The sequence below is a fragment of the Phacochoerus africanus genome, chromosome 3 (genome assembly GCF_016906955.1).
Source record: "Phacochoerus africanus isolate WHEZ1 chromosome 3, ROS_Pafr_v1, whole genome shotgun sequence".
NCBI classification, from domain to species: Eukaryota; Metazoa; Chordata; class Mammalia; order Artiodactyla; family Suidae; genus Phacochoerus; species Phacochoerus africanus.
In genome coordinates, this window is record NC_062546.1 from 18217874 (window position 1) to 18231849 (window position 13976).

Below are 13976 nucleotides of genomic sequence, written 5' to 3' on the forward strand. Positions count from 1 at the left end.
GGCTGTGGTGTAGGTGGGCAGCTACTGTTCTGATTGGACCCCTAGCCTGGGAACCTCCATATGCTGCAGGTACAGCCCTAAAAAGACAAAAAAAAAAAAAAAAAAAGACTGGCTTCACAGAGGAAATGAAAGATAGGCTTAGCCTTTAGAGAAAGGCTTCCATAGAATGAGAAAGTGTTGCAAGTGGATGAAGCATGAACTAGTGAAGGCATGGGGGAGGATGCAAAGGATGTTTGTGCAAAAGCGTGGGGTCTGGAGCAGCTGCAGTGAGGAAGTTACCATAAGACTTTCTGAAAAGTAGACTGGAAGCCAGGCACAAATTTCCCCAGATGCCAGGATAGACATCTAGATGGTATCACTCAGATAGTGAAAACCCCATGAAAGTGTTTCAAAGGTGGACCGTGTTTATGTTTAGGAAGATCAGTGTGTGGACCTGTTAGCTGATCAGATCAGTTAGAGGTAAAGAGACCAGCTGAGTTCAGCTAAGCGGTGGGGACCTGCCCAACCTCAGCTTTATGATGGGAGGGGTTAAAACAGGGAGGGCCAGGTGTGGATTGTGGATGTCAGGTCAACAGAGCTTGTTCATTAGGCACAGGGAGAACTAAGGAGGTAGGAATTGAGGATGAGCCCCAGATTCCGGATCTGGCCACTTCCTGAGCAATGGTACCCTTCACTAAGGAAGTAAATATAGAAGGAGGACCATGAAGGCTTAGAGAGGTTGCAACTCCATTGCAATTTTGGCCCAATCCAGTGTGAGCTGGCTCTGGAGCATCTAAATGGAGATATATTTTTACACCGTCATGGGTTTATATGTCTGAAGCTCAGGAAGGAGGTTTAAGTTGTAGACAGAAAGGATGGTGATAAATCACAGGTTCATCCCTCCAGATGGTTGCTCACCTGCCTCTTCTTTCCTGGCCAGTGTTTATCAGCTTGTGGTGAAGGAGGAACGGCTTCAGAAGTCACGGAGGGCAGCCGACATCATCGAGTGCTTTTCGGTGCCAGTGAGCTACAGAAACGCCTCCAGCCTGGATTCTTTACACTACTTTGCTGCTGAGTTGAAGCCTGCCAACCTGCCTGTCACCCAGCCATTTACAGTGGGGGACAACAAGACATACAATGGCTACTGGAACCCTCCACTGTCTCCTCTGAAAAGCTACAGCATCTACTTCCAGGCACTCAGCAAAGCAAATGGAGTAAGTATGGCCACGTGGAGGCCGTTTCTTGCCTTGTTTTCCCATTCTTTTTTTTTTTTTTTGGTCTTTTTTGTTGTTGTTGTTGTTGCTATTTTGTTTTCCCATTCTTAAATGAGAAGGCAGCATGGCCTTAGAGCAGAGTTTGACACACTAAAGCCCATGGACCAAATTATGCAGACCCAGATGGGTTTTTTGGTAAATAAGGGGCTGTTGTTGTTTTAATACAGTGATACCTTTTCACTTGTGTAGTCTGTAGATGCTTTGATGCTACAGCAGTACACTTGAGTAGTTGAACCAGAGACTCTATGCTACATAAAACCGAACATATTTACTCTCGGTCCCTTTACAGAAAAAATCCTCAGACCCCTGTATTAGAGGATGGAAAAAGTGTTTTCCCTGGTAAATTGTAGCAGATCTGAGTCTTAATTTCCTCTTCTATGAAAGTATACCTATAAATTTGATATCTGTAAATGCACTTAACATGTTTTAGTTAATCCATGACTACTAAAACCTTTAACTTTATCATTAGTCACATTAGAATTTTTTTTTCTCCTGAAGACAAGGTAATCTTTTTTTTGTCAAATATTTTTGTGGTTAATGAGGGGTACCAGCCATCACATAATCACAGGGCTGGAAAGGATCTGAAAGGTCATCTGGTACATTCTTCCCTCCCCATACATACAAAATGTACCTCAATTAACATTACAATATAGCAATTAACTGATACTAGTACTTATTCTTGAATACTTCCAATGACAGAGAGCTCACTTCTTTGTGTAGTAACTTCGCTGATCTTTGTGGGGGCTGTGGCACTAAGAAAGCTCTTTATTATACCAACTTAAATACATCTTTTATTGTAGCTTCTACCCATTGCCCTTAATCCATACTTTCAGGTCCCAGTAGAACCAATGCAGTCACCTTCTCAGGTGGTATTTTTTTTTCAGTTACATAGGAATTTTTCTACCATCTATTTCCCTTGATAAACACACACCCATCTGCTCTTATGTTCTGTAAGCTAAATATCTTCAGTTCCTCTTCTACCCATGTGTTTGGCATCTAGGATGCTTTTGTGGACATATTCCAGGTTGCCATATTTTTTACTCAACAAATCTACAACGAACAGTGACATATGTTGGGCCCTATAGTTCATACTAAGATTGCAGAGCGTGTGCCCTCCAAGAGCTTCTATCAGCTTCAGGAAATCTGGTGTGCTCCATGTTCCATAGTGTGTCTAGAGACATAAGAAGCTCATGGGGGAAGGGGAAGCTGAGACAAAAGCAGGATTTGCTGAGGTTCTTAACAGAAGTACCTGTGTAGGGGCTGAGTGGCCAAGATGGTCCGGTCTGTCGATGGTAGTCATTACCTTATGAGAAACCTGGGTTGAGAAACTAATTAACATTTAAAATAGCCACAAACCCATTTAGATTCCACATTGGTATTTCAGTTCTGCATTCATTACTGGTTCAAGCAGCATTCTGCACAGAGAGTAGAAAACCACAAAAACAAGCTGCCAGACTTCCTTCTACCTGTCCATCTGGTCTTCCTTCTGCATAGAGCTCTCTGATGTGTTGAGAAGGAAGACATAAAGATGGCCAGAAGCAGCTGGGGGCCCGTCTTGTGCTTGGTTCTCTGCATTCCCAGATCAGCCAGTTTCTAGGTTCAGCACAACCTAGAGAAGGTGTAACTTCACTCTTTTGGCAACATATCAAGAGGTGCCACTGGGTTTATATACCGTGAAGAGGAGCCATGGCTGCATGTAGTTCACCCTCCCTCACACTTCTACCAAGAATGTGAAACCCAGCAACAGACCAAGTCTGTAGAATCCAAGGAACTGGAAACTGGACCCCAGGAGAGAATTTTTCCACTGAGCATGGTAGGGCCTATAGAAGGACAACAGATGAGGCAGGAGGACTATTGCAGGTCTTGCTCCCCAGATGTCATAAAACAGACCCCTTTCTCAGCCATTGTGGCTCAGCGGGTTACAAACCCGAATAATATCCACAAGGATGCAGGTTCAATCCCTGGCCTCACTCAGTGGGTTAACGATCTGACATTGCCGTAAGCTGTGGTGTAGGTCACAGATGTGGCTCAGATCCTGCATTGCTCTGGCTGTGGCATAGGCTGGCAGCTGCAGCTCTGATTTAAGCCCTCGCCTGAGAACCTCTATATGCCACAGGTGTGTCCCTAAAAAAATAGACCTCATTTTCAAAAGATGGGGCATTGTCCTTGGGAAAAACATCACTCCACTCTGAAGCTGCCTCATCTAGGAAGCAGTTTCTGCTACTGCTTCCGAGATAGACAAGGCCATTTAATTACTCATGCCTTCAATCCCACACCAGGTATGCACCCACCTGGAAACTAAGATTTTCAGTAAAGAAACACAAGCAGGATGGAATTAGATAGGAGCTTCTGCCAGGTGTCTGAGGGTATAGTCACAGGAACAGAGAGAAAAAAAAATCTGTGGGACCTGGGCACTTGGAATGTTGTATTTTTCTAGCAAGAGCAAAACTCTCCATCATTTCAAATTACTGTGTAGTATTAAGTTTTGCTGAAACGAGTTGGGTAAAAGGGACGTAGGAGCAAAGAAGTCATTTCAGTCTAACAAATCTGTGCTTAGCCCCCTCAGAGTGCTCCATATCATAAAAGGCAGCAGACAATGTGGTTAAGCCTGGAGAATTTTTGAGGAGAAAATGTCATAAGCCACAAATTCCTTATCACCCGAGTTGTTGTTTTGTGCAAATGCATCAGAAAGACATTCTCACAATCCAGAGGCTCCCACATGCCCAGCTTCTAATAAATCATTCAAAGAGCAATTGACCAAGCAATGAATCAAAATAAAGAAATCAAGAAGAGAGAAATAAGAAATAAAGAGACCCACAGTGAGCATGGAAACTAATTAAATGTTACATTAATGCGAAATAATTGCTCTAAATGTGTTACAAAAAGGTTAATATTAAAAATAATTACTTGGAATTTTAATTATTTTAAAACATGAACAATTGTGATCTGGGTCTGTAATTCATGGTTATGTCCACAAAAACAGAAAGAGCTGGAGACTTGGTGATTGTAAATGAAAATCTGCTAATTTTCCCGCTTTTGGCAGGGTGGTATATTTTTGATATTGAGAATTTCTGAAAAATATCATTTTTTAAACATGAAGGCAGCCTTCCAGTCATCATAGAAAGGCTGGAAAACAACAATCTGCAGAGAAGGGGGGAAGAAACAAAAGAAAAGAACTTAAAGAAAACATGAAAATCAGTAATTAGAAAGCAAGACAAAAGGCAGAAGCACTAGATTTGATTTTTTTTTTTCAAGTCATGCTTTGTTCCCTTTTTAAAAGGGGTAAAATGTCTTGACTGAAGTAAAAACCAGAATTCAGCAAATCTGTATCACTGGGAGATTAAAAACAAAGGTTAGGGCAAAGTTATATTACATTAAAAAAATTAAAGAGAAGCAGAAATGGCCATTTGTTGCAGGATGGATGTGGGCAAAGTTGAATGATTTACTGTCAATCAATTACATTGCTTTCAATCCATGTGCATGTTTCAAGAACAGGGTAAGAGAATTTCAGTGTCCAGATGTGTTTATTCTTTGGATATTAAGGATGGTTTTTCAGCTTAGCAGAGTGGCTAAACATTCAGCCTTTACAATCAGACTGCTTACACACAAAACCCTATTAACTGTGTGACTTTTAACTAAGCTTAAAAGAGTTGTGTGATTGATTAATTAATCAATTAAGCATCTAGTAAGCACAGACTATACGTCCCCCCTCAAAAAAGGTATTGGGAATAAAGCAGAAATCCCAACAGACCACAAATATCCCTGTCCTTATAGCATTTACATTCTAGTAGGGGAGAGGCCAAAAATAAATAAGTAAATTAATAAGTGAAATAATATGTCACACAATTAGTCATCAGGTTGAGAAATGTGGAGGTCATTCATTCAGTGTTGATATTATTAGGATGAGGTTAGAGACATTGTGTAAACTCTATAGTGAACTATATAAATGTGGAATATTTTAATCTATCCTGATAAACACTATAGGAATCCAAGTATGATGTCCATCATGAGACATGGTGCTCGGAGTCCTTGCAGGCACTTTCATGAGGCGTGAGTGGTTCACAGGCACTTGCATGGGGAGTTTTAATCCGATTAGTAATATCTCAGTCATCCATTTATGCTTTCCTACAGGTCACAAGGGCAGTCCTAGCTGTTGGAGCACTGTTCTTGGGGCTGAGAATCCAGGCCATGTAGTGAACAAGGCCCTACCGTTACCATTTGTTTTGGATCCAACTGTCTTCCAGAGCTATAGCATTTTAGAATTGGATGATTTTGACGTGTCATCTAACGTACACCAGAAGCCAACAGAAATCTCTAATAAAGTGTTCTTGGCAAGGCATTGCAGAGCTTCAGCTTGACCACTGCAATTCTTTGGAGGGAAAGAGTCAATTCCTTTGCTCAACAGGTAGAATTATTGGAATTTTGTTCTTTCTAGAAAGCCAAATTCTGTCTCCTTAACTCTCTACTCTTAGACGCTTGTATTGATTTGAACAAATCAACTTTTTTTTTTTCTACCGTATCAGCCTTTTGGAGAAAATATGGCAGTATCAAGGACAATTTCTAGCTATCCAGGCCTTCTCTCATTGACATTTAATATGCAATCACTTTGTTTCTCATGGGACATGATTTCTGTATTCCTTTGTTCTATGAATTCTGCTCTTTCATAGATGGACTTCTTTTTCCCCAACGCCCTCCTTAAAAAGGAGCGCATGGCACCTCACATTGTGCTTCAGATATAGTTGGGCCAGGCCATGCCTACTATATTTTAACTACCCTTCCTCTCTTGACCAGTTTCCAAAGCATTATTTCTCATATATTACAAAATATTTTTCTCCCTTCAGGCCCTTTGTCACACTGCCATTTTACCTGAATCTCTCTTCTTCATTCTTTGAAGAACTGGTACCTTCTCAGTTTTCAGGCTTCATCTTCAATGTCATATCCTCTGGAAATTTTCCAACCATATTATCTAAGAGTTGTTTGTACCAGTACGCACATGTTAATCTTACTTACATGGTTTTTTTCCTTCATAACTTTATGCATACTTTTAATTGCACTTGTGTTGTTTTGTGTTGTTTTGTTTTGGGGTTTTTTTGGCAGTGCATATGCCTCTCTCATTAGACTGAGAGCCCTAGGAGGTTAAGAACTCTGTTGTTTGCTGCTGTATCCCCCATACTCAGTACAGTACTTAACATACAGTACTCAGTCATCATTTGATGAATGAATGAAGGAATGAAAGGACAGACTGTTTCTTGCTGTCTGTGAGTCTCAGTTTCCTCAGTTACAAAACTGAAATTGTAATACATAGATCACACAGTCATTCTGAGGATTAAGTGAGAAATGATTGTGAGTACTAAAAAGGCACCAAATACATGTGAGTACCATCTGAATTTCCATTCAGTGCAGCATGAGAGATGTGGCTCTCAGCTGTTTTCCCCAGGGACAGAGGAGCCATAAAGAACCTTCCTTCCATCATAGCAGTAATACTTTCCCCAGCTGTCTCATTTCCCAAGCTCCAGGCTCCTGGGCAGCCTTGATTTCCTCCAAATCCTCCAAATGGTACCCAGAGTAGCTGTCTCGGTTATAAACAGCGGGTGGGTACAGTTTTGCATTGTTTCATTCCCACTCTTCCCAGAATGAGGTCTGCTGAATCTACTGTTCTCTGCCTCCCCACCACCATTAGCCATGATTGTGAAGTTGAAAGGACCATAATTAACGGTTGGATACAAAACAAGTGTGGTGAATTCATGCAAATATCCATCAGAAGCCACCTTTTGTTGGGCAATGCTGTTGCGCCTGTTCTATTTACGCAGAGAAAAACTCTTTCCTTGCCATATCCTTTTCATCACGTGGGGGCACATTTACCCTGCAGGGTGCCTCTGCCAAATGGTGAGCTAAATAAGAGAACTTGAAAGTAGAAGGATGATCATTCTCTATGTCTTACTTCCTCTTCCAGCTCCTGAACTCACTTGCCTCTTGAGAGCAGTTGGAAGGCAGATGCTATTTTGAATGAGGCTCCATGTTTGCAGTGTAATCATACTGTAGTGGTTGGGATGACCTATGTAGAGCTGGGTTAGGGAAACTTCTGTGTCTCTGAATGAATTGGAAGAAAACTATGTTTAGTTATGTCCAAGCCCTGGTAAAAGAATATTTGCCCCTGGGTGGGATTTCTTTGGCAATGTGGGATGGAAAGAACTGAAAGTCACACGTCAGACAGATTTGGCTTTGAGTTATGGCTCTTTCCAGCTGTGTGAACTTGAGCTGGTTTCTTAGTGTCTCAAGATGTATGGTGTGGTGTGATGACAAACTTCCCTCAAATGTGGGGAAAGTAAATGAGACAATGCATGTAAGGCACCCATCACAGGTGTTGTAGTGCTTGTTCTCTTCCCCTTTTTGCTGCTTCCTGAAGCTCTACTCTTGAGGGAGGAAGGGTTGAAGCATCTTTACCCAGTATACGCCAATTTGGCCTATAGACACCACATCACTTCATAACTCTGGAGGACCTCAGGAGCCATGTGTATGCGGCAGCTGTTGACTGCCTTAACTCACCTACGACTCAGTTGCTGTATAGCCCCACTCCAAGCTTTGTTTTTCTTGGGTTAATTTTTCATACATGATTCCAAGTCTGGTATCTGTTCCTGTTGAGTCTTTTGATGTAATTGCTTTTGTCTTTTGGGGGCATGATCTTGCCCCTCCCAACCCCGTTTCCTGATTCTCTTTTTACTTTAGTGACGGTTCACATGTCATATGAGACAAAGCTCAGATGGACCATGGAAGGAGAAGATGTGGGCATCCCATGCTCAAGTGGGTTAGTTCAGACCCCACAGGCGATCACATGGCTTGGGTCTTAGATATCCCATGAGGGAGTTTATAAGGAAATTCCTACCTTGGGTAGTATAAACTACTATATGCTGTAGTAACAACCATGAAATCTCAGTGTGTTACCAGAAAAAAGTATTTTTCACTACTTTTACATGTCCAAAGTGGATCAGCATGAGCAGTCTGTTTATCCTAGTTACTCAGGGACTCGAGATGCTGGGACGTTCATCTTGACATGTGCTTCTATAGTCACCAAAGCAGAGGAAGAAATAAGGCACTGGTTCTCAAAAGTTTCCACACAAAAGGATACTGTAATTTCACACTCCATTGGCTAAGACTAGTCATGCAGCCATGCTTAACTTCAAAAGGAATGAGGCAGGGCATTCCAGCCATGTGCCTAGAGAACTGGGATATTAGAGAGCATCCCTAATGACGGCCACATGTCCTGATTGTGCCCAAAGCTTTTCCTTTAAATTCTCATCTGACCCAGGCTCACTCTTGAAGCCCCTGTGCAGTTTCTATCATAGATCCTGAAAACTTTCTATTATTGAGCACCTGCTGCATCCCACACACTAAGCAAGATGCTTTCACCCATGCTGCCTCTTGATGGATCTCACCGATAAGGCAACTCCATTGAATCAGTTGCATGGATGTGCTGCTGGAAGCACTGTGGGATCTCATAGTGTCTCAGTTACTTCCTACAGAGGGAAGGATGGTATTAGCAGCTTTCTTTCTTTGTCCACAAAATGCCCACCACTCCCTGTGACACTGTCCCACTTTGAAAGACAGTGGTTCTTCAAAGTCTACCATGCAGGGTGGTTGAGAGGCCTCAGAAAACCTTAGCTCTCTCCCACCCATCAACGGCTGAGCCAAGGTAATGGAAAACTGAGTCAAAGGCCTCTACACATCCTTTTTCTGATTTGTTGCCATAGTCATATGTTAGGGACATATTTCTAGGTTTTATGAGTTCTGTACAAAGGAGAAATGAGAAGTGGATATTTGGCATCCAGAGTTATCATCACTCCTTTCTGTAACCACTTTGGAAAGCTTCTGACTACTGAATGTCCCCTCCCAGTTATTATCTGTCCCCAGAGCCTGGGTTCCATGCTACCGTCTCCCTGCCTGGGCCTCCTTCCCGGTCCTTGGTGGATTCTGTCTCCTGGGGATCACCCAGCCCCTTGGGCTTGTCTACCTCCAAGCTTCCATTCTATGCTTTGAGTCCTATCTCTTGCTCTTGGAAGCTCTGAATTTCTGTTGAAGGCTTTTTAGGTCTCAAACTTCTCTTTCCAGGTGAGGGAGAAATTCCCTGAGTGTCACCTTGTACAAATATCAAGATGAGTTCTCCTGGGTTGCTAATTTATTTTTTGACTCACTTACAGTTCCTGCAGATTTTATTATTGTGATATGAGACCTGAGGGACCAAGAACATTTTCCTTTCAATGCAAATATACTTTAAACTCATTTGGAGAAGGAAAGGAAGGTTACCCAAATGTTGATGGCTGATAATCATGTCAGCCTGGGCCTTTGAGACATGAGTGCTCCAGAAAGGCTCATGGAAATGACAGGCTGAGGGTCTACATAGCAGGATTTCTGCCTTCTTCATCAGACCCTCCCAAACTGGAGCTCTCCATGCAGTTCAACCCAACTGGCCTCCAAAGGGTGAAAAAGTGTAAAAAATCTCTGCTTTGGGAAACTAGATCTGGGATTTGAAGAAGAGGCTCTGATATTGTACAGCTTCATGAACTAAATATTGACCAAATGAACTTTGGTTTCCCCATCTATCAGATGGGGCTGAAATGTGCTCTCCCAAACTCCCTGGAGTCTGTGTGAGGAGTAAGCAATAAGTGTAATAAGTCTTTGCACATCCCTAGGCACCTTTCAAGTGAAGATGTTGCTAATATGTGTGTGCCAATTCAGCACATATGTGTATATACATCCATACACGTAAATATTTTGGCTTGTGTATGTATGTATGCACATATGAATATATAGGTATACATATTCAGTTAAAATAAAACTTTTAATTAGCTCAAGAATCATTGTGCCAGAGGTGTCATATAGGTGGTTAATGAAATAGAACATTACCTGTGCCTGTCGAGCATCCTGGAAGCCAAGGCAAAAAGGGGGCATATGGCAGGCTTGCATAGCTTCTCTTATCGGATAGAAAGAAGTATACCTGTTTTTCATCAGAGACACTAGAAAGGGGATTTATCATATACCGTCTTACTAAAGGGGCCTTGAATAGATACCAGTCAATATTAAAATATTTTTGCTGAAATACCGCATCCATCCCTTCTCCAATGTTTGACACAATGCTAAACTGGAATTCAACAGAGCCATTTATACTCAAGGATTCTGTCTATTTCTTTTGCTGTATGACAGCGTTAATGCTATCAATTAATGCCATTAAGTAAGATGAATGGATCTTATAAGGTTTCTTTCCCCTTGGCATTTTTTTAGGAATATGCCTAGTATGGAATCTTTCCTCTTGCACAGATTGACACTAACCATGTGTGATCTTAGGCAAGTGATTGATTGATTGTCTTTTTAGGGCTGCACCTGTGGCTTATGGAGGTTCCCAGGCTAGGGTAGAATTGGAGCTGCATCTGCTGGCCTACACTGCAGCCACAACAATGTGGGATCTAAGCCGAATCTGCAACCTACACCACAGCTCATGGCAACACCAGATCCGTATCCCACTGAGAGAGGCCAGGGATTGAACCCGCATCCTCATGGATACTAGCCAGCTTCGTTACTACTGAGCCACAACAGGAACTCCTTAGGAAAGTGATTTAGACTTTCTGAGTCTCATTCTCTTTTGGAAACCTTTGATGCCCATAATGTCAACTCTATTAAAATATTTTTAAATGTTTAAGGAAAAGATGCATGAAAAAATGCCTGTCATGGTGGTTGTTGGGACATAAACCCTCAATTAATGTCAACTGTCATTATTAGAATATCGTGGTAGAATCTAATACAGGGCACAAATGAACCTTTCCACAGAAAAGAAATGCATGGACTTGGAGAACAGACTTGTGATTGCCAAGGAGGAGGGGGAGGGAGTGGGATGGACTAGGAGTCTGGGGTTAGTAGATGCAAATTATTGCATTTGGAGCATATAAGCAATGAGATCCTGCTGTATAGCATAGGGAATTATATCTGGTCATATATATATATATATATATGAATGGGTCACTGCTGTACACTAGAAATTGACAAAATACTGTAAATCAACCATAATGGAAAAATAAAAATCATAGAATTAAAATTAAAAAAAAATCATAGGTGGTAAATATGAGCCAGAATGTAGGGGTGCACTGAGGAAAGAACAAGCAAAATCTGTGGGTGCACAAACATCTTTAACTTATCAAATTTGAGTAGACTGGAGGTAGGGTAGGGGAAGAGGGAATTCAGGAAGGAAAAGCCAAAGCAGTGAAGTCCAAAGTGGGCAAAGATGCCAGCGGACGTGCTGAGTGCATCAAGGAGAGAGAGAAAGGGAGTGAGATCTCAGAGGAAGGTCGGGAATGTTTTGCTTGTGGAAAGACAGGTGCAGAAGTGAGAACATTCTTCTGGAGGCTAAATTTTGGTCAAGTTCTATCCTTTACATCATGGCCCCTACTTTGCAAACTCATAAACTCTATCAAGATACAAAGTTGAAAGGATGTTTAAAAAGATAACCCTACAAGAGACTGATGGAAATAGTATGAAAAAAAAATTTAAATAATACCTAACCTGTGAAAACATTCCTAAGTCTTTCCTGTCTCAGAAGTCTGAGTTGCCCAAGATACCTCACCTTCTGTATCCAATTCACCAAGTCCTACTGGTTCTACAATCTAAAATTCTCTCGAGGTCATAGACTTTTCTCATCTCTAGTGCCACCAGCCTCCTGAATACCATCATCTCTTGCCTCAATAGCCTTCCAACTGGTCTTCCCAAATCCACTCTTATTGCTTCAAGCCCATTCTCCAGCCATAGCAGGTGTGATACATGTACCACCATTTAATAGCTGAGCAAACCAAGACTCAGGCTATGATTTGCTGAAGCACATCTCAGAAGCAAGGGACTGGCCTGGGTTTGAACCTGTGCATGTGAAAAATGTTCTTAGATGGTCCTGTGTCATCAGTGCCATGCATCATCCCCACAAAGTGGAATCTAGCTAGACTGAGACCAGCAAGAGTCCCTAAAAGATGCTAGCCACCCACCCCCATACACACACACACATACTCACATCCACATTTTTCTCTTTCTCCCACCAAGGTGGCCAGCCTCAATCCCCAGTTCAATCTTCAAACACCTGCTGGCCCTGCTGTTAACATCAACAAATAATGAAGAACTGTAGTAATAGCAGTTATCATAATAAATTGGCCTTTGATTACATCTGTCACCTGAGAATTTTAAAAGCTGAACAAACATCAATTAGTAATTACAGTTCAAAGGATCGCTCATGGAGAGTAGGGATCATTAGGGTCAAATAAGAACTGTGCAGGGAGCCATGAAGAACAGCTCTGGCTGAGGCTGGTTTTGACCTGAGAGTCCCCAGTCCCTGGTGGAAGGTCGGAGCCTCTCTCTAGGAGGCTCAGAGGAACCACAGTTCTGACATCCCAATTAGGGGATCATTTGTACAGCTGCTCCATCAAAGTTCTGGTGCTGAGGAATGGGAAGCATGAAATGTAGTTTTGGAAGGGAGCTTATCGATTTTGCAGTTCCTTTATTTTAGCAGAATAAGAAACTGGAGCCCAGAGTGGGGAAGTGATTTGCCCAAGGTCAGAGGCATGTCTTTTTTTTTTTTTTTTTATTTCCCACTCTACAGCATGGGGATCAAGTTATCCTTACATATATACATTTTCCCCCACCCTTTGTTCTGTTGCAATATGAATATCTAGACATAGTTGTCAATGGAGGCATGTCTTAAACCTCATCTCCCATACCTGGTCTGCATTCGTTTACTTGGCAAAATTGTGCCATTGTTGGCCATGCTCTCCTCTGTAAGGAGATATTGACATGATGATGATGATGTTGCTGATGCTAAAAACCCAACCACCCTTGCTCTGAGTCAGGGAGGGGATACACAGATAAATAAGATGCAGTTCCTACCCTCAGGGAACCCACAGTCCAATGGAAAAGACAATTATGAAAACAAATGTGTACTATAAACCATATCAGTAATCACATTGGCACAAGATCCAGGGTATATATAGCTGGAAGCCTGGAGATGGAGTGGACAGTGAGGTGCTTAGGAAAAGTCTCAGAGAAAAAGTAACATTTAGCTACATATTGAAAGATAAGTAGGCATTTCCCACACAGAGGGTAGGGCAGAGACAGGGTGTGTCCTACACAGAGAGCAACTTGGCAAAGGCCCAGAGATTGAGGGTTCTGTGCTTCATTTGGGGAGAATTGGTGGGGTTGGTTCTGGGATGTGGAGAGGAGGCCTGAGAGAGGCAGAGGGCAGATAGTGCAGGACTTCACATTAAAAGCTTAGAATTTATTCTCTTAAAGAAGGTGGAAAAAGATCGTGTCAATAATCCTGACACCAGTTTATTGCAATAAAAAAGCCATGCATGTATACTTCTTTGAATCTTTCAGGTACTTGTGCACCCCAAATTTTGTACAACGCAGAGAGATGTGCAGAAGCTAGTGCTACCATTGTCTAGATGAGGACAATATGACTCAGAAATATTAAGGAATTTACCGAAGTCACTGAACCAATGAGAAATGAAACTAGAATTTGAATGTCTAGCTTCATTCATTTTTCATGGCATATGGAAGAAGTGCCAGGCACTATGCCATCAATGAAAAAAAAAATGGGCAATTCTGTTGCTTTCATGGTCTTTCCATCTGGTGGGACGCATGGAAAGTGACAAGTAGTAAATGTACTGATAAACAATTTCATCGTGTGATGGGTGAGAA

The 13976-nt window shown here is 41.9% G+C and overlaps 1 protein-coding gene across 1 annotated transcript in view; it reads left to right on the forward strand.

Annotated features, from left to right (window-relative positions):
- LOC125121857 (receptor-type tyrosine-protein phosphatase T-like) overlaps nucleotides 1–5992 on the forward strand; it is a 178900-nt gene extending 172908 nt beyond the window's left edge. Inside the window, exons 6-7 of the mRNA XM_047770177.1 lie at nucleotides 920–1193; nucleotides 5921–5992. Of these exons, the coding sequence (XP_047626133.1) occupies nucleotides 920–1193; nucleotides 5921–5992 (346 nt within the window). The remainder of the gene's footprint in view (nucleotides 1–919; nucleotides 1194–5920) is intronic.
- The last annotated feature ends 7984 nt before the right edge of the window (nucleotides 5993–13976 follow it).